Genomic DNA, 26,978 nt, shown 5'->3' with positions numbered 1-26,978 from the left:
CTTAGCTGATGCTTTCCGGGGCACCAGGCGACTAACAATAGCGAAGGACAACTAATAATCAAGGTCAAACCCACAGGATAAGTGACATCAACTGCCTTTTTTTAGCTCCTTGTCTTGTGATCTGGGGAACATCTATCCCCTTTTTCATACTGGGAAGTGATTAGAAAGATTAACTAATGAGCAAGTTATTAAAAAAAAGAAAAAGGTTATTTAGCACAAAGAGCTAGTGCTGAGGAAAAATCTCTTCCCATAATTAAGGTAGGGGTTAAGAAGGAAGATTAATCACAGCGTAAGGAATTTTAGTTTTCTGTTTATATTAAGAAATCATTTAGTGGGTTAGCACAAAGATAATTTTATCTCAGCTTCCTGTATAGCGAACATATCACTGAATCTGATGCACTGGAAAATAGCAAGGCTGCCTGGCAGCCTCATGACCTCAATCTGCCCTTGGGGAGTTAAACTTCCTGTTCTATATTTATAAGAACTTTAAACTTTCACTTGGTTTTCTCTCTCTAGTAGTTGCTAAGAGCTGTGATCTAAAAAGTTCCAGCACTATGAACAAATACGCTTATATTTCAAATGCTCTTCAAAGTAAGACAAAGTACCTTTGAGAACTCACACTAAAAGCCTGGAATTAGGATTTTGTTAAAGGAGCTACAACCTGAGGGACTGCCCCACCCAGGTCAGCTCCATGTCGCCTGCAGTCGGTCTTTGGGGTCCTGCTGCAGGGACTGGGAGTAGAGAGAGCATTTCTAGGCAGAGCACGGGAGGCTGTGCCTCCAGACAGGCAGCCCGAAGAGAGGACTGGAGTCCTAGTCCTTCTTCCACCAGCACATTTCCCCCTTCCTGATGCACCATAATCAGGCTCCTTACTCAGCAAACACTGCACGGCCCCCTACACGTCCTCCCACCCCACCCCCACCCCCTGGTCTATACCCACTCATCCCAAGGCTGCTTGCCACCTTGGAATGAACACAGGCCAACAAGCATTCACTGATCACCTAGAGCAGGTTCCCTTCCTTGAGCATACCTGCTAAGAACTTCAGTGACTGCTGAACAACCTCTATAAATTTTGAGTGGTAGGGCTCCACCCCAGCTTTCCAGGGATAGTTCCTATTATTACTCTAAACACCACTCCCAAAGAACTGTTAGTCCCCAAATACACCTTCCTCGTTCCCGGTTCTGCACCTCTGCTCGTGCAAGTGCCTCTGCCTAGCAAGCCCTTTCCTTCTGAACACATTTAAATCATACTTGTCGTTTCAAGGCCTTTTCAAATATAATCCTGTGCACAAATCCTCAAGTAATTCTCACACCACAACGAAGCTCCTCTCTCTTCAATAATTCCTGAGGCATGCTGCACAAATAGAACTGACAGGAAGTAGTTAGCCCCTCACTACTAGAGATGCTAAAAGCCCCCTTTCATTTCTCGAGGTCTTACCTTCTGGATCCAACAGCTTAGTGAGGCCAAGGTGCTGCTCTGCCAAGTTAAATGCATTTTGCAGATTGTAGTGTGCATTGGATTTCTTTAGTTTGTCAAAATCTATCAGGTCAGGCCTATGCAGAACAACAGTGGAACATGACAAAAACCATGGGTTGAAAAGACATGTGACCAATAAACACGATCATTACTGCAAAAGGCAGAAATCACACCTTAGCAGAGTAAACTCTGTAATATTATTTAATCATCAAACAATGAAACCTGATTTTTGAACAAACATTTCAAAGTTTATTAAGACAGCTGAAGATAATGGGCAAACTTGTTTGTTCAGGAGAATTTACATATCCTCTTACATTTTCCTCACATGGAATGCAGGAATTCCCACCATGGTGCAACATCTAAGGCAATGGATATGAGGATCAAAAGTCACCCAGGTATGGACAGAAGAATGTCGGCATTCTACCCCACAACTGCTAGTATGGTTTCTAAGAACACGACTCACCGGTGTTTGTGTATCAGTGCATTGAAGGCCATGCCGTCCCTCCAGCTAGTGGTGAAATTGTGAATGTTGACGTTCGGGTACCTAACAAAGACAAAGCACAAGAGAATTACCAAATAAAGATTTATAGTTTTATAAATGCAGTGTTTAAGAAAAAGTCTGTAAGTACTATAAAAATGAGAGGCAATGAATATTAAAAGGACAAGCAAATCAGAACAAATACTGCTTCAACTTCAGCTTGCTATAAAAATAAAGTACATATCCTCATGGCTTCGGCTTCTCTTTCTTGGTAAGTCAGTCGGACAAAAGATATGAACTGGGTCTTAGACTTAAGACACCATGCTTACAAAAGGAAAAATGACCACAATCCAGACACCTCTGAGACCTCTCTGCCCCTGCCAGCAAAGATACTAGGACCCTGCAGGGATCAAGGTCTGAATTCTCACAGACAGAAAGGAAGCAGCTGGGATTACCTGTTCATGAGACACTCAGCTCTTCTACACTGTTTACAGACTTTGTATCTGTGGTTGATTAAAGGCTTATAACTAAGTTGATCCCCTTATTAGGCATATCCTCTTTATTATGAGTTCCATACTTACCATTAATTGATCATGTTCATTACAGTTATAACTGTCCTCAAAGTAGTTCTGACAGCAACTCTCTAGTTACCTAGTACAAAATCAGTTCTTAGTACCATGAGCCCCAACAATTTCAGTGAGTAATAGAACAGATGCAGTTCCCCAAAAAAGTATTTTCACTAAAATTTCAATGGAAGAATAAAGGGAAAGAAAACGGAGACAGATAATGTATATAGACTACTCTTAAGTTGACTGTACAAAACCTCCCCAAAGCAGAAAATAATAAAAGGAGGAGAAAACCCACAATTGCTTTTTTAAAATATCACGGATGTGATTCTTTAACATGGTTTCAGGGTTTTAAAATTCAAGATATACTGCTCTCTGGAGCTTCCTTAATAAAGAGAGGGAAACTGACTGTGGAGATGACAGGTCCAGAATATCAATCAGAACTCCTTCCATGCTGTGAGCTAGCTGAAATGTCAGTTATCAACTGCTTACGACATAACAAGACTTCTTGATGGAAGTAGCGGAAGAGATAGTTGTCAACACCTCAGAAGTGATGACTGCAGCGGGACTCTGTCCTGGGTGCAGTGGCCCCTGAACCCCTGTGAGTTCACACTCACCCAGCTGTCTTCATCTGGCACCACAACAGCAATGCATCCTTGGCAGATTTCTTCTCTTTGTTGTCTTCAGTTTCTACACTGATATCCTGGATCTAAGATTCACAAAGATATATGAGCCGAATAGATGGGTCAGCTGCCTAATGGCAGTCACAGAAAAACAGATCTATATACATGAAAAATAAGCTTCAGATCACAACCTAGCTGTGCAGACTATCTACTGTGCCAAAGCAAACTGCTTTCTTCAAGGTTTATCTCACAGAAACACCAACCAGGTTTTCTCCTTGGCACAGAGAGAAGTACTACTTACCTGCATGACTTCCCAGAAACCCCCTTTAGGGGTCATTTCTAACCTCAAAATAGCCCATCTTTCCAACTACAAGTGCTCAGCATAAACACCCTGCACCTCATCAGACCCCAGAAAAATATCTGGTTCTAGTTTGTTATAACCAAATATTTTTCACATTAGGGTGCACATCCTCCATTGATGAAGACAGTATATTTACCTTTTCCTAAAAGTTGACCCAGATTCTCAGAGAAGTCACACACATGGTGGGCTTCCATGGTCTGTGGTATAGTTTTAATGTCTGATTCCCTCAAACCCTTACGCTGAAATCTGAACTCCCAAAGGTAACAGTGTTAGGAGGTGGGGTTCTAGCAGAGGGTAGGATCCTCATCAATAGGATTAGTGCCTTATAAAAAAGGCCCTAGAGAAATTCTTGGTGAGAAGTCTGCCATCCAGAATAGGACCCTTCCCAGATCATGCTGGCGTGGCCTCAGACTTAGCTTCCAGGACTATGGGAAATGAATTTCTATTGTTTGTAAGCTACCTTGTCTGTGCTGTTTTGTTATAGCAGCTCGAATGGACTAAGAGAGTCTGCATTCATAAGCCACTCATGGAGAGCATAAAAACTACACTATACACTGGCACCAACGTCTGACTGCCTGAATCTAAAACCAGGCTCTACCGCCTATTTTATGGCACTAGGCAAGCTCCTTAGCTTCCCATCTGATGAACGGCAACAGCAACAATGGCTGTCTCACAGCGCTACTGCATACTTAAATGAAGAAGGTAAATGAAGTGCTGAGCTCATAATAAGGAACTTTAAAAGTTAGCTCTTTGGATTAGAGACTGTCCAACCAGTTATGTGATTTTAGACAAATGTTCTAAATACCGCTTGTCTTTAAATTCTTGCCTATAATACTACAATGTGGGACGAGGATTGGGCGTAAATGGTATTGGTCTAGAAGGCCATCTGTCATTTTTTTAGCTTTAGCTATTCCAAGCTTTCCTCTCCTGGTCTGTAATGGTCCTTCCCATTTAATCTAAACACATGCCCCAGAATCTTTTTTGGAAGAGAGGTAAGAGGAGGGTAAAACATACAAATATAAGATTAAAAAGTCAGAAACTTTCAACTAGGAAAAACACCTAGAAGTTGAAATAATTATACTTCTAAGAAATAATCCTTTTTTGACTGTGATATGTATATGAAGTGTAAGTCTGCATAAACTTCAAACTCTATTATTAGAATCATTAGTTCCTGTGCAGAAAGTAAATGTGAAAGAATAACCTAATTCAAGGAGTAAGACACAGACTCATCAGGAAAGGCAGGTGGAATTCTACACATTAACCCCTGCCGACCTTCTTATGCTTCTATGTGAAGAAGGGACTCTATTTCCAGACTTGGCATTTAGAGACACCGTATATCCTTCTGAAATGAAGACAGCTCCCTATTTACACGAGGCAAACTCAAAGACTTTCATTTCAGTTTCCCACAACATCCTTTTACTCTCTTCTAAAGCGACAGTAGCATAAAACCTGTATGTCATGTTTAGTATTTAATGGATACCTGCTATGCACAGACAGGGCAGGACACGTCCTGGGAGCTCTGGACAGACACACACACACACACACACACACACACGTGTGCACACATACGCACTGGGAATGTAAGACAAGGCTGTATAATATTCAGGAGCTGGAGGAGAGAGAGAGATCTCTGGAGAATACGGGGAGGCTTTCAGAGAAGGCAGAAAGTGAGCTTGGGCCTTGGCTGATGTAGAATCAATACATATTTGTGGAATGAGTGAACATTTAATACAGCTGCTAGAGAAAGCCAGGTCACAAAGACACCAACACTGCAGGCCATGCAATGACATCAACAGCCTATCTTGCCTCAAAGGAAAGAGAGAAAGTACATATCAGCATTTACAAGTTCAACTGCAGAAAAAGACAAGCTGTCAGGAAGCTAATTAGTCAATGACTCAACTCAATTCATGCTGAGAATCCTGGAAAGGGCTGCATGTGCCAGCTAACCAACACGGGCAATGACCCGATGTGAAGAGAGGCCACCATCAGGATGCCCTTCCACGCTCTGATTACTACAGGCCAAGGCAAGAGAAATAAAACTTTTTACTCTACGAAACAGGTGAAGCTCAGAGGGTCCTACTAATTCCACCTCTGCTGGCCTAAGAATGAGTGCTATAATTAATGAATTTAATGGTATTCACTCCATTTTCAAATCATTTAGGAAATAAATGACAGAAACCTACATTGAGTTCTGTTTGCAAAACAGTCATTGACTGTTATAATTAACTCCATTCATGATGTCATCTTCAACAGCGGTTCTCTCCTCAGAACCATTTAACTGGAATCACTGGGACTAAGACCTAGGGAATCTGAATTAGTAAAAAGCTATCCCAAGGCCTTAGAGGATCATGGAGGCTTGGGAACCACCGATTCAGGGAGTTTCTTTGGATATGGCTGTTTTAGCTCCTACCCCTCCTCCCACATACACACCCAGAACACTGTTAACTCAAACCCACTCCCAGGGGAAATGAGAAAACGACTGGTTACACGCTGATTTCAGAGTTTTAGGAAGAATACAAAGAGCTATAATTTGATTTGTTTTTGCCCTTTTTTGGTGAGATTTTTATTTAGCCAGAAAAATCAATCAGACTTTCTATCAAAGGGGTGGAGCAGGAAGGAAAGGCACAGAGAACAGAGCCACCCAGGAGACAGGACTGTTAGGACATTTGTTTGCAGAGTAACCTGACGCTCTGGTAAGAAGTGTTTCCTGCATTTCAATTCTAATTGAAAAGCATGAGCATGAAGCACTGCATGAAGAAAGAACCAGTAACCAGGCCAAAGGTGCTTCACCAGTGCTGAAATTCTGAGCTCTCTCTCTCTTAAAGGGTCAGAAGCAAGCACTGCAGTCCCGACTGGCTTCGTAATTCTGGATAAGGCTCCTCCCTTTCCTCACAAAGTGAAGAAATTGGACAGAATGACCTTGAGAATACGTTCTGGCTTAGAGTACTTCTATACTTAGAGCCTTCCCTTGAGTATAACAAACCCATAAAATTGTCATCGATTCAAACAAGCCTAAGGCTTTTGCACATTTCCCCTGAAAACTGCTTCCTTGCATCTAAAGGAGAATAAGAACGAAAAAGGAGCTCACCCTGTGTCATAAACTTAAAAATATTCCATGATACATGCTACGTTTTGGTGAAGTTCAGCCAGTCTAGTGCCAGTAAGCTAGCATCAACCACATCTTTCTATCTTTGCTCCTGAAGGCCACACCAGGCATTTGGAAGAGGTACCAGACAAGTGATGGGCAGGGATGTGGCCCAGAAACTTCCTTATCTGACAAGAGAACTTTTTAGGAAAAGCTGCCATGTGCCTACAGGTGGCTACATGCGACATACAGCTCCACACACCTGATTCTGGGATGCCATTTCAACCTGGTCTTCTTGATCCCTCTGGAATGGGGAGAATCCTGAGACCAAGTGTCCTTACCTGGAAGCGCAGGATGATGGTCCAGATGAGGCCGAGGGTCAGCCGGTGGTTCCCATCGACAATGTCATGGGAGCCCATGTTCTCAAGATGGACTCTCTGCTCCTTCAGGAACTGAAGGGCTTTGTCCACATTCTCCAGACAGTGGATGCGCATCCGTCCCTTGGTGGGTTTAGGCTAGAAACGGGAGAACAGAAGGTGGAAACATTATACAACAGTGCAGAGAAAGGCTAGGAACTGCTTCCTAGAGTTTGCATGTGCCCATTCTTGCAGTAGTCTCCTACCGAAACCAAAATATTAAAACACCTGTGTGCTTAACTCAGGACAAGGACAGTATTTACATCTTTACAAGAGAAAAGTTTATAGGCAGCCTGGGTGGCTCGGTGGTTTGGCGCCACCTTTGGCTCAGGGTGTGATCCTAGGGATGGAGTCCCATGTTGGGCTCCCTGATGGGGCCTGCTTCTCCCTCTGCCTGTGTCTCTGCCTCTCTCTCTCTCTCTCTCCCCCTCTCTTTTCTCTCTCTTATGGATAAATAAAATCTTAAAAAAAAAAAAAGAAAACTTAAGGGACGGTGGTCACTCTTCAGAGGTTTGCTTAATCACGCAAGGAACACAATTTACAAATGAGCACAGAAGCTAGAAGGTCAGACAGAAAGGAACCCTGTCTCCATGAAAGATTTCAGAGCTACTGTTGCCACCCAGTTTCCTACAGATGCATGGCAAACACCCCTGACGATTTTTCTGACTGCTCTAAACATAAAAATAGATTTGCTACTTGCGGGTCCGGGCTGTTTCCTAAGGCTGGCTCAAAATGAAAAGGGGACACGCTACCAAATGAGAATTTCCAAGTAGCAGTTTCATGATGGTTGCGGAGGGCTGAGAGAAAGGGTGACTCACAGAGAAGGATAAAGGAAAAGACAGTATGAGAGCAGTCTAATTTGAATACCCCAATGTCTCTTCTTTTTACCCAGTTATATCCAAACCAAGACGCTCGGGGAAGGTGAATATTTTTAATAAATGAAGAAAAGATCAAGACACACGCACAGGAAATTCTCCATGGATCTCAAGCAAGCTCATGCCCCCACTGCCTGGCCTGGCTCCGTCTTCCTCTCCTTCCTATTTCCCAGCATAGCCCCGCTAGCTTGGGCTGCGCCTCAAGCTGACGCTTCTTTCAGCTGTCCTGGGGCCTTTCCCTCTCATCTCTTTTCAACAACTGTGCACCTGACTAGGAAGACAGCTGTCAGCCCGCTGACTAGTGTGGCTTCAATCCCCAAGTGTCTTGGCGTCTAGGCCTGCAGAGCAATGAGGACAGGGCCATCCTACTAACTGTAGCACACAGTCCCCAAGTGTGCCTTGAAGGGTGAGAGGAGCAATGTGGATAGAATCAGAAGGGGCTAAAGAGGAGGGGAACAGAGAGTAGACTGGAGGGCTGTCACTATCTTCCCAGGCTCCATCAGGTATAACCAGTCTTTTTTTCAGAATGATCTTGAAAAACTCAAATGCAAACACACAAGACCTTCCAAGCCTCTATTCTCTCTCAAAATCTCAATGGAACATGTGTTCCTTCCCACATGAATGTGGGTACAAGGTTTAAGTGGAGGAGGATGGTGATAAAGGTCCATTTCCCTGCAGGTTGACTAAGTCTAATGCCACATCACAGGGACCCCATGTGGGAGCTACTAGCCATGCCAGATGAGCTATGGATGGTTCACTGCAGACCCAGATGCAACTCAGGTCCCTGAAAAGCATCAGCCATTGGAAATACCAGGGCATAAGACACAGGAAGGAACTGGGAAAAAAAAAAAAAATTTTAGACAAACCTCTTCTGGTTAAAGATCAGACTCCTTCAAATAGTTAAAAAACAAACTTCATGAACTTCCAAAAGTCAGGGGGAAAAAAGGGAAAGCTTTCAGGAACCACTCCTCTTTTTTGCAATTCTCCCCAAATCAATCCAAGATTGGGGCAGAGGGAAGAACTCCCTTTCCCTAAAATTTCCTACTGCTCATGCCTTTTATCTTTTCAATCATCAAACATGAGCAAACCAGCCCTATACAATATGCTTCAGTTGGACAATTGGGCATAGAATACAAAATACAACAACCATGCTGTTGAAATGCCGTATTTGTTAAAATTTCCCCGCTTTCTAGCAAATCAGAGCCTTACTTCTCAACTGTTTACCCATAAATGGTTAGAATACCAATAATTATCTCAAAGGGCTGCTACACATAAAGGAAATGGTAAACTAATCATTATGGCATTCTCAAACACACAAAATGTCTCTCTACTAGCAAAGAGTACCTCAAGTATTTTCCTCCCAGCAATTCTACTTACTTAAAAAAGAAGGACTCTCCCCTTTCCCTGTGTTTAGATATAGTACACCTCTCCAGAGGCAACAGGAAATATTTAGGTTCTAGACAGAACTTTCCCACTGAGAAGTTGACATACTTCAAGTGAAAGGCAAGCTTGCTCCCTTTCCAACCAGGGCCCCACAGAATGGCTCCTACAAAGAAGGGTGGCGAGAAGAAGGGCCATTCTGTTCCCCACGAGGCAGTGACCAGAGAATACACCATCAACATTCTCAAGCACATCCACGGAGTGGATTTCAAGAAGTGCGCCACCCTCAGGAGCTCAGGATCTGGAAATCTGTCATGAAGGAGATGGGAACTCCAGATGTGCATCGACACCAGGCTCAACAAAGCTGTCTCAGCCAAAGGAATCAGTAATGTTCCATACCATACCTGTGTGCAGTTATCCAGAAAAGGTAACGAGGATGAAGATTCACCAAACAAGCTCCATACGCTGGTTACCTATGTACCCGTCACTACTTTCAAAAATCTACAGTTAACGTGGACGAGAACTAATCACTGATTGTCAAATAGAGGTACAAAACCGCTTCGAAAGGTAAGCTCAACACCAGGAGAAAATATGTCTTCAAACAGTGATAACGATAATACTGTTCCTCTAATACTGACACCCCAAATTAAATTCTGGACTGCAATGAAAAGGAAGAGTGGTAGAGAAAAACATGGCTGGCTGGTGTCCAGATGGAGGGGGAAAAGGATGTGAAAGTACCCGAACCTTGACACTTAAGGGAGAATGAGAACCCTGTAGTTCAAAGCTCATTAGGAAACAAGTCTGAGAAACAGGATTTACAGACATTTTAAATGTTATTACTGTGCTGCAGCTACTGATTCAAACTGGGCTAACTACTACACAGTCACAATTAGTGGACGTGCTTTACCACCTCACTCACTGTACCACCTTCACGTTTCTCAACACTTCCCCGCATTGCAACTCAGTTGAAGCTTACTCATCTTCACTGGCACAAGTCACTCCTTCTAAACCAAAGAAATAAATAAGACATGATGAGATTAAGTGATACACTGGTGGCCTGACAGGAGGGGGAGTAAGGACCAGGACTAAGACCTAAGGATATCAGCTGCCAGGTCTCCTGTTGTGTTTGCTTCAGAGAGGGCTGCTAGCATGTTTTAGGGCACAGCAAGATGGGCAAGTTCAGGGAGCAATGGTTAAAGGAAATTAATTTTAAGAAGTATGAATGATCTCACAGAGAGTACACTGAAACAAACTGGTCACCAGAACTGCAGAGCTCCCAAGATCTAAAAATTCTCAGCTGCCACTGACTGAGCAACTCCGTTAACCTCTTTGTGAGGTGGTTAATAACAGTTATCACATTTAATCCTCACAGTAACACTGTAAGATAATCACCACATTACGGAGGGGAATACGCTGGTTTAGACAGATGGGAGTAATCCATGAAGCTGGTTCCTAAGTGGCCGGCAGGGACTCCAAAGCTCATTCTCTTCATGCTACACCAAGAACCAAGAGGGGCACATATTGCCACGTGAAAGGAAACAGACTCAGTTCCCATCTGGCAGAGAGTTTTCATTTTTTTAAGAGCTATTTTTATATTACTAAACTTCCATCCTCTTAAAAGGAGAAGAGAGATAACAATGGAGAAAACTGAACACAATGGAACCGGGGGAGGGGTGCAGTCCTCAGTAATAAACACTTTCCTGAAACCACGCCCCAAGAGCCACTGATCGTGCCAAGAAAAGGAGTGTCCCCCGTCTTGCCTCCATTCATTGTTGTCATGTTTCCCGTGACACTGGCGCGTTCCCACGGCAACATGTGTGTTTCTGTCCTGTAGGTCATTTCTGGGGCAGCAGCCTGAAATGTCGTTCACGTGGAAACAAGGATCGATACCAGCCCCATATGTGACTCAGAAACAAGTAGTGGTGGCAATGGCAGTGGCAGTGGCAGCAGGAGATTGGTTCCTCTGAGGAAATGCCTTTTTTACGGATCCTCCTTTAAATCATTTTAACAAGCTTCCCTGCTCATCCCACACCACGGCCCATGTTCCTGGTGTTTTGTAGGCACTTTTCCTGTTTTCCTTCCCAAGGTTCCCTCTGTCCCTTCTAGTCCCAAATCTTTCTCAACCATAGCCTCACCCCCAAACCCATCTTTTTTTCGGACTCCAAAGGAGTGAAAATTATAGGGCAAAAGAACCACTGCTAGCATCTGAAAACACAATTCTAATCGCTTACTAGAGCAACTTGTCGGCACCCTGCCTCAGAGAAGCAGTGTGGCCCTGGGCAAATCATACGTGGACCCAATGCCTTTAGAAAAGAACAAAGGAGCCGGATGGTCCCCGGTCTACCACTTTGCCTCCAAGGCCTGCTCATCCTTGAGTTTGAGTCTATTATACCCTGCAGGGTGTCAGGATTTGCAGAAATACAGAATAATCACAATGGCAGGGTTTTGTCAGAGCCTATAGATGGCAAAGAGAAAACAAAGGTTTCCCAGAGCTGATGTGACCTCCCTGAATAAAAGAGGAAGGCAAAGAGGAGGATTTCTTGCAGGGGTTTTTGGTAGGCCCCCTGGGAGCTGGGCCACCCTAGTAACTGCCACTCCCTCAGATTTTCTCTATGGATATCCCAAGTCACCTTGAAGTCACCTTCAAGAGCAATAGCTCTCCAAGGGTTGCAGGGTGGACACATCACCAGCTCTGGGAAGCAGGAGAGGCTACCACACACCAGCTGGATGGCCTGGCTGGCCCTTATTCTCTCTCAGAACCCACGAAATGGAGGGATCTAACTTAGTGGTCACCAAAAGTGGCCAGCTATAAAATACAATGTATGTGCTGGAAAGCGGAAAGCTTGCTAATGTGCAAGGTGAATCCTAATGTGCCCACTGACCCCTTGATAAGTGAAAGAGGAAATGGAGAAAAGACACTAACTAGTCTCCACATACCAATGTGACAGACACCTGCTTATGTCTTTGTCTTTTGATCAAGAACAGTTTCACCACGCACACAGCTCTACTGAATACAGATGGTAGGATGGGAAGCACTAATCCCACAATCTCCTCTAATATAATGCATAGCCAAACTCACTTCACACTAAGGCCCCAAGTCAAGCTCTGACCCTCAACAAAAGTATAATAGATTTTTGTCCAATGAAAGTTAATCAAGGAACACCACACTGTGCTCCCCCAGGTCCTGCCTGTCTCCTTTCTGGCTGGGACCTCTCCCAATTATGATTTCCTTCAGCAGGGCTCAGCGGGAAAGGAAGATGGACTGGAGTTCATGTTCTATTACTCACTAGCGACACTGGCCTAGGGCAAGATCCTGGTCACTTCTCCCTACGTCGTCCATAAAGTCGAACTGCCACTTTGTCAGACAGGGAGAACTTAGATCACGGATGTGACAGTACACAGTAAAAGCAATACATGCTCAAGTCACCATTATCACTCCTTCCAAAAACAATCTGCTGGGATACTTTCCCACACCAGTTCCTTCCTGATGCCCACCACCAAATGTGCTCCTCACTGTCCCTCAGAGCAGACACCGGACTCTTACCATCTCTGGCCATCCACATCTGAACCCTTCCTCCTGGATCCTGCTGGAACCCCACCCACTTGCTAGGGCTGCCTGACATGCTGTCCAGAAGGCACAATGCCCCTTCTGAACTCTAGGGCTCTGAAACCATTCAACTCGTACTTTATCATGTGTACCTATTACTATTAACTCACTTTTTGCACTAATAGCAGTAAAATTCGGCTGCAATTTAATGGGGTGTTCTTTTGTGGCCGGTTGTTCAGAACAAAAGAAAATTCTCCCCAACAAATGATATTACAAATGAAAGGCAGATTCTGTGGCCAGTTCACAAAACCCCATTTCAACAACACATGCCAGTATGGCTCTCCTAACAAAGGCTTTATGTAAAACTCACAGCAGTTCAACATGGGATTTAAGGCTTAACAAATCTCGCGGTAAATCTATCTTCCCCACCTAGCTCAGCCTGTTTTGGAATTAACGGTGGCAAAGAAAAAAGAAATCCCATTGTTGTTGATTTCTCTTCTTTGATGCTGATTAACAGAGTAAGAAGACAGGAAAATCATGGGCAAGCAAAAATCAGTGATATGTGCTTTGGAAATGGCAGAGGCTGGGGGGAAGGGCAGAGGTGTTCAGAAATCCTTGTCCTCTCTGGGTCAGAGGTGAGTGCTCTGTTTGGCAGGTTCAAGGCAGAAAACTGGCAGTCTCAGAACCATTCTTTATTGCTGAAGCCCATGGAGGAAAGGGGGCAGGCACAGGCAAGCCTCAAACCTCAGCTGTGATCTATGGGCTGGCTCCACTTCACTACCAAAGTCCACGTCTGACAATATTATTCCCAAGGTCCTGGGGTCTGGGACCAATGACAAAGTGACTGGCACAGGTTCTGTGGTCACAGCTTTTATCTGCTCAGATGATGGTAAAGTCAAGGGCGGGCCTATATTTTTTAAGGCAATTTTAACACAACATCTTTATGAAGAGTTATAGTCCATTATAATTCAGATTAAGATATTGGAGAAAAAAACCTTTTTTTTGGGGGGGGGTAGGGTCAACAACCCAACCCCACCCAAGTACAAAAGGCTTCCTTGGGGACGCCTGGGTGGCTTAGTGGTTCAGCATCTGCCTTCGGCTCAGGGGGTGATCCCCGGGTCCAGGATCAAGTTCTGCACCGGGCTCCTTGAGGGGAGCCTACTCCTCCCTCTGCCTATGTATCTGTCTCTGTATGTCTCTCATGAATAAATAAATAAAATCATAAAACACACACACACACACACACACACACACACACACACACACACACAAGAAAGGCTTCCTTGACTCAGCTTCAGAATTTCCTCACTGCTCCACAGACTAACATAGACATGGTGAAGACAGGGACATCTCCAGACATACATCCTGTCCAAGCCAGGACCACAGAAGGAGATTTCTGCCTTATGACATTCCCAATACAGAAGAATCAAGTGCCTTGATAACCTAAATGCCTATTTAAAACTTGCTGAAATGTAAAAAAAAAAAAAAAATAAAAAAAAAATAAAAAAAAAAATAAAAATAAAACTTGCTGAAATGTAACTCAAAATTTTACTGAGCCAAAATGTGGACGGGGTTAGAGTGGAATTATCTGGATCATTAAGCTGATGTTTCTTTGAACCTTTTTACTCAGTAAAATTCAGACAAATTTCCTCCTCTGTAAAGGATTAACTGGCTCCAAGAATCTATTAATAAAATAAATTTAGATACTGCAGTTCCTCAGACATTCATTTGTTATCTCCTGTCAAGCTGATGGTAAGGCAAAGGGCTAAAATGCCGACTAAGACACAGGTCCAGATGGAAGGCAAATGTTCATGTCACACAGGGTTTGGGATCATTGGTGCAGAAAGCCCAGAGCTGACTGAGTTGCTATCTGACCATACACGTTTAGCTGTGGACAAGAATTTACCCGAGCCTGGAAGCTCTAACCATCTCATTAGTTTTATACTCTGAATATGCAAGGATCCTTTGGGACAAGCCCTCTAGAAGGTCATCTCCTTCAGAGAATATGTTTAACTTGAGTCCCCAGCTCCTCTGCAGCCAGAGCAGAGTGTTCCCTCCAGAAAGCACCATGAACCAAATAAACCATGGGCCAAATGGGCTGAAAATCTTCAGTCTGAATGAACAAGAGCTTTAGCCCTATCTATGGTATCTGTATTTTTGGAATAAGAAGATTAATCAGACTGCCCAACCTATAATCAGGGTTGGCTGTGAGGAATGAATAATTCAAGAAGTTAAGGCACTGGGGGTTCACAAAGTGGTATGTCAATGCTAAACACAATTTCTGGCACTGACTGCCTGAGAGGCTGGGAATGGTGCCCATCCGATGTTCTTCCCCTTCCCTACTCTCCTAGGTCTCTGGATGGCTTCAAAAAAAAAAGGGGGGGGGGGGGAAGGGGAAGGGGAAGGGGAAGGGGAAGGGGAGGAAAACAAGGTATTGCTAACTGCAAATAAAGAGAGGAGTGGGAGGGGATCTGCATGTGACTAAGAATTATGCTTTGTTAGTTGCTTTCTTTTTCCCTACTAAAGTTCCTGTCACCCTGTTCAGAATGAAGGGCAATGAGACTGATCCCATTTGTTATGGGGACATTATCAAGGACACAATCTTCTTAGTGTTAAAGAGTTATGGATCTTCAAAGGTGAACACTTTCCTTCCTACATACAGCCTGGAAGACTGGACCCTAATGTTACCAAAACAAATGTTCAAATTTCTATCCACATAACCTTTACTGATTTTTTTTTTAGCTAGTTTCAAAATCAAACAAAATAAAATCACTAAATAATCACACCAGGTCAAACATTTAAGAAGAAAAAAAATTGAGAGGCAGGGGGAAATGTCTGCTTACAAAAATTAAAATTTAGGGGCGCTTGCTTGGCTCAGTCAGTAGAGCATGCGACTTGATCTTGGTGCTTAAGTTTGAGCCCCATATTGGGTGTAGAGATTACTTAAAACTTTTAAAAACAAAAAATCCCCAAAAAATTAAAGGTGCAGATCACAATAATTCAAACCTATGTTCTCACAAAGACGTACTTCAAAAAACAAATCAAAATGCAGTAAATGATGGGCCTGTATCTTCTCCACATGAATCCTACTGCCCATAATCTCACTCTATAAAAACTACCTTCAGGGCAGCCATCAGATCCTGGGCAGAAGCCTCCTTTTTTTTTTCTAGTTTGTTTAGCTTGACTCCACCCGAAACTCTCAAAGATGACGAGGTAAGAAGACCTGCATGCTTGGGGAACAAAGAGCATAAATAAAACTCACTACAGATGAGCTGGCGCTTATCTTTTAAGGGACTCTGTTTTTGAATAGAGGGGCAGGGAGAGAGAAAACGTGTGTTTTTACCTAGGCTTGAGGGGCTACGTTTTTGGTAGGCCAATGGTAGGGCAGGGTACAACCTTAGCCCCTTGCCTATGGTCAGAGGTGTGGGGGTCAGTCTGCACACAGGCCCACGTGGCTGTCAAGTTATGGGGTGGAGCTCAAGTTAAAAATAAGGCTTTCTGGCAGTCCTGACAACTGCCCAGCATCATATTTTCCTGGTGATGTCACTACAGATGTGGGGCTCTATCCCTGGGCGTCAGCTTTTGGCTCAGTCCCATCACCACCTATGGAACTACATGTGCTCTGGTATAATATGGCATCTATTTTCAAACCAAGGCGAGACAAAACCTGTTGGGTCAGTTATGGTGACTGGCTTAAGGTTCATAAACAAAAGTCACATCAGAGAAGGCCGCAGTAGCTCTGGGAAACAAAATGGGGACAGGATTTTCAGCGTAGGCTGACAATTCCCCTGCCCAAAAAAGGCACTGCGAATTGATCAGAAGCTCTGAGAGTTTCCAAGGAGATGACACAACACCAGCCTCTCCCTCCACCCCCAAAATAAAAAGTATGCAAGGAAGAAAGCAAAAAACATCAGAGACTACTGAATTCAATTCTTGCCACCTGGTAACGGCAGCTCAGATTTTCCAGAGAATCAGTAAGAAACAGATTTTAAAATTATTCCATGATCTGGTGGGACAGAGATTCATCTTGGAGCCAATACTCAAGTCTGGCCCTTCAATTTCCAGCACTGTGCCCTGTTAAACAGGGGACATCAGCCAAGATCTTTCAGACTAGGGGTAGTAGTAACCTCACAAATTCCCAGAACGAGGCCGCTTAATTACAGTTCAAGAACAACACCTAAGACTCACAATGGTACATGGGGTTTTTTTCCCCAACATGCTTATCTCACGTATCCAGATTCTCTTTCTCAAAAACCTCAATCATTAATTGCAAAATTCACCAGGAAACACAAGTACACACTTGATTTTTCAAAAACATTCTCCAACCTATGGTGCAAAGTCACTTAATAACATTCTCACTTACCAGCCTCTCCCCAGAGAGGACTTCCAGCAGCTTGATGAGCATCCGTCCATCTCGAAGGTCAGTGTACAGGTCTGTGATCCTGCAGGACACTCGGGCAAGGTGGGAATTGACCCACTTGGTGAAGGTCTTCTTTTGCACAGCCTCACGCTCATCTGCAGGTAGAAGAGAGCTCAATTTACTGTCAATTACAGCATGGCAGCAGCATCTATGTGCCAGCAGGGTCACAAGACCCCAGCCAAAGGAAGAACAGGAAAACAAAACTGTAAATGAAACTTCAACTTAGGGGCACCTGGAGGCTCAGTGGTTGGGTGTTTGCCTTTGGCTCAGGTCGGGATCCCAGAGTCCTGGGATAGAGCTCTGCATCAGACTCTCCACAGGGAGCCTGCTTCTCCCTCTGCCTATGTCTCTGCCTCTCTCTGTGTGTCTCTCATTAATGAATAAAATCTTAAAAAAAAAAAAAAAAAAAAAAAGGGAAAGAAACCTCAACTTAGGTCCCCTTAAGCATGATCAACTCTTTAGGAATATAAGAACTGCACAATCCTTGAAGATACTGGAGCCTTTAAGCACACCACCAGCAGAATATCCTTGCTCTCACTCACTTCATTTTCTCTCCTCTCTGCTTAAGAGAGCCAAGAGGATACAGCAGATCACAGGAGGGTCTGGTGCAGCCCTGCCCAGGAGCATAACATTTGATAAAGTTTCTAATGGATATGTTACAACTACTATTATACCTCCAAAAGGAGTGTTAGTATATGGAGGGATATGGGGTAGAAATGCTAAGGAGACAGCAAGAAATTTCTTCCCTCATGTACAAAGGATCAGAAGATGAATTTATTCATGACCTTGATTTGCAATGACACTCTCACCTGCTAAATCAACATGCTTCATGAACAACAGAGAGAATGGCAGGTAAGATGGTAATGTACAAAGAGATCAGACTAGGCACTGGGAGAGCAAGACCTGGGCCAAGGTTTCGCCAAAAATGTTTTGACATACTGGGTTCAGGGTCCCCTTCTATAGGATGAGTGGACAGCTATAATTTCCAAACTTCAACCATTCATTGAAAAGGCAACTGCTAGTTTATGGTCTAAAGTGTGGTAGTTGAACATCCAAGTCATCCAGGAAACAGTATTAAGTTTAAGCCTCAGTGATCAAGTTCCGTCCAATTCAAAGCCTAAAACTCTAGACACATCTGCCCAGAACTGGTCTTTCACATCCATACAAACAGGTTTCCAATCTTCTTGCCTCCGCAGAATATTCTAAATGCAGGCTGCTGAAACCTTCAACAGGGATACACAGAATGTACCCCACATCCATTTGTATTCACTGACTTTTTTTTTTTTTTTTTTTTTAGAGATACCCTTCTGTCAGTCACCCACCCCACTTCTGTTTCTGTAGCATGAATTTATGCCAGAAGACCTCAGATCTACTTCTTCTGGTGTAAGCCTAAACCCACCAAGATGTTTATGCATTAATCTACAATAAAGAGAGCAGGGGATCCCTGGGTGGCTCAGTGGTTTAGCACCTGCCTTTGGCCCAGGGCGTGATCCTGGAGTCCCGGGATCAAGTCCTGCGTCAGGCTCAAAAAAAAGAGAGCAGACCCCAATAGTTTTTTTTTGTTTGTTTGTTTTTTTGTTTTTAATGTATTTCACCACTGCTAGGCGACAACTAAAAAGCCACTCTTGCTTACAAGGCATGTACCTGGTGGCCTGGGGATACTGGGCTCCCAGCATGGCCAAAGCATCTTGGGAGGTCTGCCTGGAAGGCTCTGTTGAGGCCCCCAGACACTCCACCACAGGGAGGGAGCCAGGCAGAGACCACAGGGGGTGAGCCTGTACTGCTGCCAGCCTGGCAGGTGAGGCAGCTGGCCACCTGCTGCAGGGAGCAACTCCTCACAGCTCAGCCTTTCCCTAAAGGAACAGTCAGTCTGTCCAGCGGGGAAAGAGGGCCTTTTCCTAGGACAAAGGCCAACTCAAAACAGACAAAGGATTAGAGAGGGCAGGACTGGGGAAATGAGAAAATGGTATAAAGGACACAGTGCATATGAAAAAGGAGCTGTACCAGTAACATCATGGTAAGGCACAGAGAGAAGATCACATGCATTATTAATCACACAATCATCATGATGGATGGCAACTTCATGACACTGACACAGGGAGCTATATTTTTTGGACAAAAATTGGCTGTGTTGAAAGAGCTGGTCCAGAGCAGAATACAAAGACATTAAGCTTCTCCTAAGTACATTTCACCAAGAGCAAGTAACTCATGGTTCAGATGTATTTAGGGTCAATTAATTTCTTTTTTTAATTGTAATACATTTTATGTGCTACCCTGGAGTGGGAAATGTCTTTAATAAAGCTCTTGGTGGGTACTGAGATGGTTATTAAAGGGTTTGGGCTCAAAGTCACTACCACACCCAGCCTATCAAGGGAACAAGATCAAAATGAAAACCTGCTTAGATTATGGTATTTCTAAATAAACAAGCACAAAAGGTGTTCCTCAGCCAAACGTCACTCCTTTGGTGAATCTCACATTACAGAAAAACACTCCTGACCTCTTTCAGGTTCTGAATTAGCAGGTTCCTTTACGAGGGGATTCCAAGGATTTGCTTCAAAAGACAGTAAGTGCACTCACTCCGCCAGCACGGAGCTCTGAGTTACGGCCCAACCCGGAGAGGTCACTGGCGGAGCAGAGAAGGGACCAAGCAGAAATAAAACAGGCTGAGGATCTGTGTGAGCAGTGCTCTGCGGGTCCCCAGAAGCACAAGAAAAAGGTAGAGAAGAGGAGGAGAACTTATAAAAAAAAAAAAAAAAAAAAAAAAGGAGAGGAAAGAGAGCTTGCTGCTCTCTTGTCCTCATGCTGCTTTCTCCTACGCTCCCCACACGCTCCCCACGGCTTCTGAGCAGGCCCCAGGTTGCGTATGCGTGCTAGCTAAGTCACCTAAGGCCTAAGTTCCTCTAGCTCGTGCCAGTGGAAAAGGCACTGGACCAGAACCAACACTGTCATGGCACACGAGGGGCAGGAAACAGGCTCAGCAGAGAGACACGAAGTCCAGGCAGCCCAGGGTGTCCTCTTACAATGACGGCTTGGTGAACAACAAACACTTCGGAGGCCGGAAGGAGGGAAGGGGAGGGAAAACAATCTACCCGCCAGACTAGCTGAGGATGAGGCTGCGTGTCCTTGGGGACTCCGTCCTTTGTTCCACCCTTCCTGGGAAGGCACAATGACATCACCCCTGCACTCACCACCCAGCGAGACTGGGGAAGATTAGGCCAGCCGCCTGCCTGAGGAGGAGCAGGAGGCCCTTGGCACGCAGGATGGAAGACAGTCCAGAGGCGTTTCCAAGCTTGCGCTGCTGTCCCTGTGCCAGACTGTGTGAGGAAGTGGTGGGAGGAGCGAAGAAAGGAGAGCCCACTCCAGTTCTACCTGTACGAGGCCAATCTGGTAACAAGAAAAGGGAGCCCTTGCAAACTCCATATTGATTCGGTTATTTAGACCAGTGGTTCTCAACTTCCCATGGGACACTTAGCAATGTCTGGAGACATTTTTTATTGTCTCGCCTTGGGGGTGGGTGCTACAGTGGCATCCAGTGAGTAGAGGCCAGGGATCCTGGTAAACATCCTACAGTACACAGGACGGCCCCCACAACAAGGAATTATCCAGCTCAAAATGTCAGTAGTGCCCAGGCTGGGAAATCCTAGTGTAGACATTCTGGGCTCCCACCAAAGGAGATGGCATTCGTAGTGCCTCAGACTACACTTCCCAGAGAAAGATACCTGAGTTGGGGTGTCATTACTCTCTTAGCCTACACCCCAAGGCTTTGTGACTCTGATGGTTTGCATGTTGGCCGTAGCAGGAGAATTGTCTACCCTCAACCCCATTCATCCCACAAAACACTTACTACTTCCTTCCAGAAAGAGCAGTAGCAGTTGCCACTGCCTCTGCCTCCAGGACAACCACAGAGGTAGGCTCAGTCTGCACCAGTGTGACAGTGGGCATTTCTGTCCCCCAAGCCAAATCCCCCAAGTTGACATGGCTGAGCCTGATGCTGGGGCAGGTTCACCATTCCCCCATCTTTACCGCCTCCTGCCCCCCCCGCCACACACAACTCTGTCCCTAACCTGGTAAGTGCTGTTTCCAAGCCCTGTTCTGTTTAAGTACCTCTCAGCTGTGTCGGTCCATGGCCCCCACCTCCACCTCCACGATGTATCTATTTAGAGGGACTGACCTAAGGTGGCTCTAGCATTAGATGAGAGGAGGTGAAGTGCACAGCATAGTACCTGGCTTAGTTGTAACTGTTCACTAAATCACCTCCTCCTCTGCTGGCCCAGCAGAGAACGGCTCTCATCAATTCACATCATCTGAGATCCAGGATCATGAAGCCATACGCCTGCAGGGTGGGCTTTAGAAGTCCTCTAAAACAACAGAGGAACTTACACTTCCTCTGCACACCTCTTTCAAAAGCAAAAATATCCCTTCTACTGTACCTGGGCTAGCTATTTAAAAATCCCAGAAAGGGAGAAAACTATGTATGTGTACGTGGCAGTACACTATTAATAGCTGTATAGAAAGAAAATAGCTTGTTCTTTCTTATTATTAAAATAATAGTGGCATCACTGAGACTTACTATGTCCTAGGTATCTATCTATGTGCTTTATAGTTCCCATAACTACTCCACCACGTAGAATTAGTAACTTTCTGGGCAGGCTGGTTCCAAAGCCTGGGTTCTCAACCACTATGCCATAATGCCTCCAGCACAATATTAAAACACAAAACCAAACATGTGTGCATGACACAAGATATAGAATCATCTATCACCTCACTATCCTAACCCAAGTCCTTATTTTGTGAAAGGGTTTGATCCATCACCAAGTAACTCCAACTCGAATTATTGGACAGTGTCTCAAACCAGTCTAGATATGTCTCTATGGCCCAGTAAGACTCGCTCCACCTACAGAGCTACAGGGAATGTGGGTCTCCTCACTCCTCCACATAAGGGCCTTCAGGTTTAAGCACTCCTCACCAATATCTCTTTGCAATGAGTGGCACAATGTGGTAGAGATGGAGTGAAAACCAAGATGGTACCTGAGGACACGACCAACTTTGGCAGCCTGGTATCAATGCATATGGACGGATGGAAGACAGGACTTGAGGCGCTTGCAGTGCTAGCAGCCCAGAGATAGGAAACAAGGGGAACTGGGTGAAGAAGGGCAGAAAGAACCAGAAGGGTGCTTTGTGAGTCTATGTGTTAATGCAGGAGTAGGAGTCAGGAAAAGCTTAAAGCTACTCTCAAAATAAGCCTCCCAGACCCGCCAATTCTACCAAAACGTCCTCAGAGCCCTGAAAACGTGAGAATCAGAAGTGGTTCCAGGTGAAGATCCAGCCAGCTAATTCTTTGGCACCACAGGCTCAGAAAAATTATCCAGCCACCTGGAAAATGAGAACTTCTGAGAAGCACAAGAGAAAACTCAACCTTGCGTGAGTGGCCAACACCTGTGACAGCTTCTGATCCCTGGAAGAAGTGAACTGTAGGTAAAATTCTACTATGGTGCACTTTCTTAATAACAATATTTGGTAAGATGGTGTGCCTACAGTTCACCATCATGCATCTGAACAGCAACTTACACTTCCTCTGCACACCTCTGTCAGGGAGGTGGGACACAAAAGGCATCTCCACCAAAGCTCAAGGTGAAGATAAGGGCTGCTCTGCATTACCAGCCACTAGGGGCAGGGCCGGCATATGCTAGGTGTTCTTGGGTGTTGCTGTCTCTTCCACTGTTCAGTCAGGTTAAAATAAATTAGCATGCATGGCTACACCTTCTTTTCTAAGTACCTAGATTCACTGTTTTTGTGTTTGGACAAAGATGGCTTACTGAAAAGAGATGAAACGTTTATAACAGAAATATTCTTGCCTAATTTTAACCAAAAGGCTTTGAACATCCTCTCCATCACCATCCCCTTTGAAGCTCTTAACTAACTTCTGTGCTTTTTAGGGAATGACCATTATCATACTGGATAAGGCCTCAACATTTATTTATGCTGCAGAATTTGCTGCAACTGGAAAAACGAACACCATTTTAGTGTAAGTTAAGCTAAAGGAGACAGATATAGCTCTGATGAACAGAAGGGCATTGTGTGATAGAAATAATTGTATAGCATCTTTGGCAACACCCCATGATAGTGCTAAACACAACCACATTCACCATATGCTACAATTCTGGCTATGAAAGGGGATGGGAGCCGGGGGTGAAGAAAGGCCTGAAGGCATGGAACATTTCTGGATGGAAAATCAGGGAAATACAGAAACAGGAACTGACAAATGACCCTATTCAGTATTCCCTCAAAGACTAGGTAGGTTTATACCTGGCTTTAGACAGCATATCGTTCTACTTTCCAAACAGTATGAATCTGCTGGTATAAACCAAGAATATTTTCTCATCAGGATCTTCTTCAGTTGCGGTAAGATAGTGGCTTAAGGAAGAGGTACAATCATGTACAATTTCTCTGTGTACAGACTGATGGCTAAGTTAGGTGTAGATGTGGGTTCACAGAAGGAATGGAGAAACCAGAATGGAAGCTGAAGACAAATCAAAAGGAGGTGACAGAGCCAGCATCCCATGAACACTGCTCCATGACTAGCTATTTAAATGACAATATTACAGTTATCTGGGTAAGGACTAACCTGAAGTCGAGAGTATTAGTAAGCTCCAGTATTTACAAAGCACCTACTATATGTATAGAACTCTGCATCTAAGTCAAGGTCCCTTGCCCTCAATGAACTAGTTAGTCTAGCCAGGGAAACAAAGTAGAAAGTAAAACAAAGTAGCAAAAGATATTACAAAGTAGTACAAGATCAGTTGTCAGGAGAATGATTTCAAGATGTATTTTTGAGAGTTTATAAGAATCCTTTCAACAATTATTGAAGTCCCTCATGCCTCTCTCATTCTTACCCTCTTTTTTTTTTTTCTTCAAGTATTTATTTATTTAGTCTCTACACCCAACATGGGGCTGGAACTTGGGACCCTGAGATCAAGAGTCTCATGCTCTACTGACTGGACCAGTCAGGCATCCCTCATTCTTATCCACCTTAAACATTACTGCTGTAGTCACTTTCCCCAAACAGTGGTTTCTCAAAGTTACACCACTATACCAAAACCTTCAATGGCTCCCAGCCATCCACAAGAGGGTCCAAATCACTGAGATGGGAATCCAAAGGAGGCACATGCTTTCTCTGGAATCCTCCCTGACACATCAGCTATGTTCTAATCTGAGAGGTCTTATGCTGTGTTCTCAACTCTTACACTTTGCATATTTCTTTGTTTACATCATTCTCCTTAACCTGGAAGGCACTTCCTCTATCCCTAATCCTTCCTTGATGACCCTGCCCAAGATTAGCCCTCCAACAAGCCATCATGCATGGGACATGATCTCTTTATCTCCTGTGTCCTTTATCTCAACTAGCCTGTAACTTGCCTGGGGGTAAAGGATCCAATTCTACATCTGTTTAGCGCCTCACCATATATATGCTTAGCATGTAGTTTATTAACACCACAAACGGGGACGCCTGGGTGGCTCAGCAGTTAAGCATCTGCCTTCAAGCTCAGGGCGTGATCCTGGAGTCTCGGGATCGAGTCCCACATCAGGCTCCCTGCATGGAGCCTGCTTCTCCCTCTGCCTGTGTCTCTCTCTCTCTGTGTCTCTCATGGATAAATAAATAAAATATTAAAAAAAAAAAAAAAAAACACCACAAACGTTTGTTAAATAAACCAGCAAACTTCCAATGCCCAACAAATAGGTACTCAATAAATCCTGCTGCTACTGGTGGTCCTACTGAAATTACTAATGAAAGAAATTTCAAATCAGAGATAGGTCCTAGGAAGTTAAATGTTATCCTTGAACAGCAACTAAAAATCTTTCAATTGCTTCTTGCAATTGTTCCTCAATGTCCGATAAATGATAAAAATGCAATTTTGTGGTATGGTCTTTCAGAATAAAAGAGATCCAAAGCTAACCTGAAAAGTTTGAAATCTTTATTTTTCATTTTGTTTTGTTTTGTGGCAATCGCCATCCCATTCCAAAACAGTAGAATGAGGCAGCAAAATATATAAGGGTGTAATTATAACATTATTTCAACATGGCCAAATAGGCCAATAGTAACAAGACTTAATTTATACTAATTTTAACAATTTATCCATTAAAGCTCAATCCTTGAGTTAAAAAAAGAATCCTAATTTAAAACAAAAGACTACAGTAGGGTGGAGTTCCCATATGTGCCTTGGCTTGAAAAAATAAATAAATCATTTCCCATGAGCAACATGCAAAACACACAGAGCAGGAAACCGGAAACAGGCAACTGGCTGTATTGATAATAGAGAATCAAACTGTTATCTTGAGGCAGCAAAAGGAAGGAAACTAATCTTTTGACTAAAGGCCTCCCTGTGCTGGGTTAGTCTGTGTGCCTTCAATTTATGTTTGCTGACTTGTATATAAATAGAACTTCAGTTAAAATATTTTTCCTAACAGTTTAACCTGCTTCGTGGACAAAACACATGTAAACATCTGTTCTAAATGCATGTGTAGCAAATACACAATTCTCTGCTAACACTTCACAGTCTGGTATACAGACTACAGAACAACTGTGAACTCTATATAACCTTGCACCTTCGATTTACATCAGTGGAGCAGGCCCTGCTTGTGGCTTACAGCAGCAGGTCTTTTTATTTTTTTTTTTTTTTTTTTTTTGAGTAATCCAGCCCAATTCTGTCAACTAGAAACTAAGGCCCTGCAGAGGGAGACTCACAATAATGAACTGAAAAAGAAGGCCGATTCCCAAGGGTCCAGCCTCTCTGTCATGGTGAGCCCCTTAAAGTCACAATTTATAAAAAAATCAAGACTGTGGAGGAGGCTATGGTGATTGTAGGGGCGAACTCCGAAAGCAAATGGCTGGACTTAACCCCACTAATTGTTCTTAACAAGAGCAAATCTGAGAACTAGGGTGAATTAAATGGTACAAAATGCCAAAACCAGGAGGGAATATTAAATGCCTTTAAAAAATAGAAAAATTTAACTTATATATACAAACTAAAAAACAAGACAAATAAAACAAAAAGCAGACCCAGACCCATAAATTCAGAAAAGAGATAATTACCAGAAGAGGGTAGAATGGGCAAAATGGGTAAAGGGGAGGGGGAGATTCAGGCTTCCAGTTATAGAATGAGTAAGTTAAGGGAATAAAAGGCACAGCATAGGGAATACAGTCTATGACACTCTAATAGTGTTGTATGGTGTCAGACGATACCAGCACTTGAGTGAGTATAGCATAACCTACAGAGCTATCAAATCATTGTGTGTCAAGTACACTCAAAAAAATAAAAATAATAAATAAAACCAAATTCATCAAATCACTCTGATTCGTGGGGAAATTCACTTCAGTAGGAGTACTAGATGAACTTGGAAACATATGCTAATGTTTTATATTTATTTTAAAATATTAAAAACGCTTCATAGGAAAAAATAAAAGATAAAAGGAAATTGGTTCCAGTGCAAAAAACCCATTAACGAAGTTTTTTTTAAAAAAGAATGATTATTTATTTTACTAAAAATGTGAATTGTCAGTACCCTGATTCATAATGGTGATTCCAAAGGAATTATTACAGCTGCCACAGTAGCAACAATAACATATTAAATTTACGTTTTAAACCTATTGATTTATTTAGACCCACTGTTATTAGATGTATTTATTATTATTCCCAGTTTACAGTGGAAGAAATGGAGGCACGGTGTGCCAAATGTTACACAGTCATTAAG

At 43.6% G+C, this 26,978-nt stretch overlaps 1 protein-coding gene across 1 annotated transcript in view; it reads right to left on the bottom strand.

Annotated features, from left to right (window-relative positions):
* The window catches only part of SPTBN1 (spectrin beta, non-erythrocytic 1), a 142,064-nt gene that overhangs the window by 54,123 nt on the left and 60,963 nt on the right, over window positions 1–26,978 (bottom strand). Inside the window, 5 exon segments of the mRNA XM_038551274.1 lie at window positions 1,439–1,554; window positions 1,941–2,021; window positions 3,139–3,230; window positions 6,932–7,105; window positions 17,172–17,323. Coding sequence (XP_038407202.1) covers window positions 1,439–1,554; window positions 1,941–2,021; window positions 3,139–3,230; window positions 6,932–7,105; window positions 17,172–17,323 — 615 coding nt within the window.

Source organism: Canis lupus, chromosome 10 (genome assembly GCF_011100685.1).
Source record: "Canis lupus familiaris isolate Mischka breed German Shepherd chromosome 10, alternate assembly UU_Cfam_GSD_1.0, whole genome shotgun sequence".
In the NCBI taxonomy this organism is placed as follows: Eukaryota; Metazoa; Chordata; class Mammalia; order Carnivora; family Canidae; genus Canis; species Canis lupus.
The sequence above is the reverse complement of the archived record's forward strand: the minus strand, read 5'-3'. Positions and strand labels throughout refer to the sequence as shown.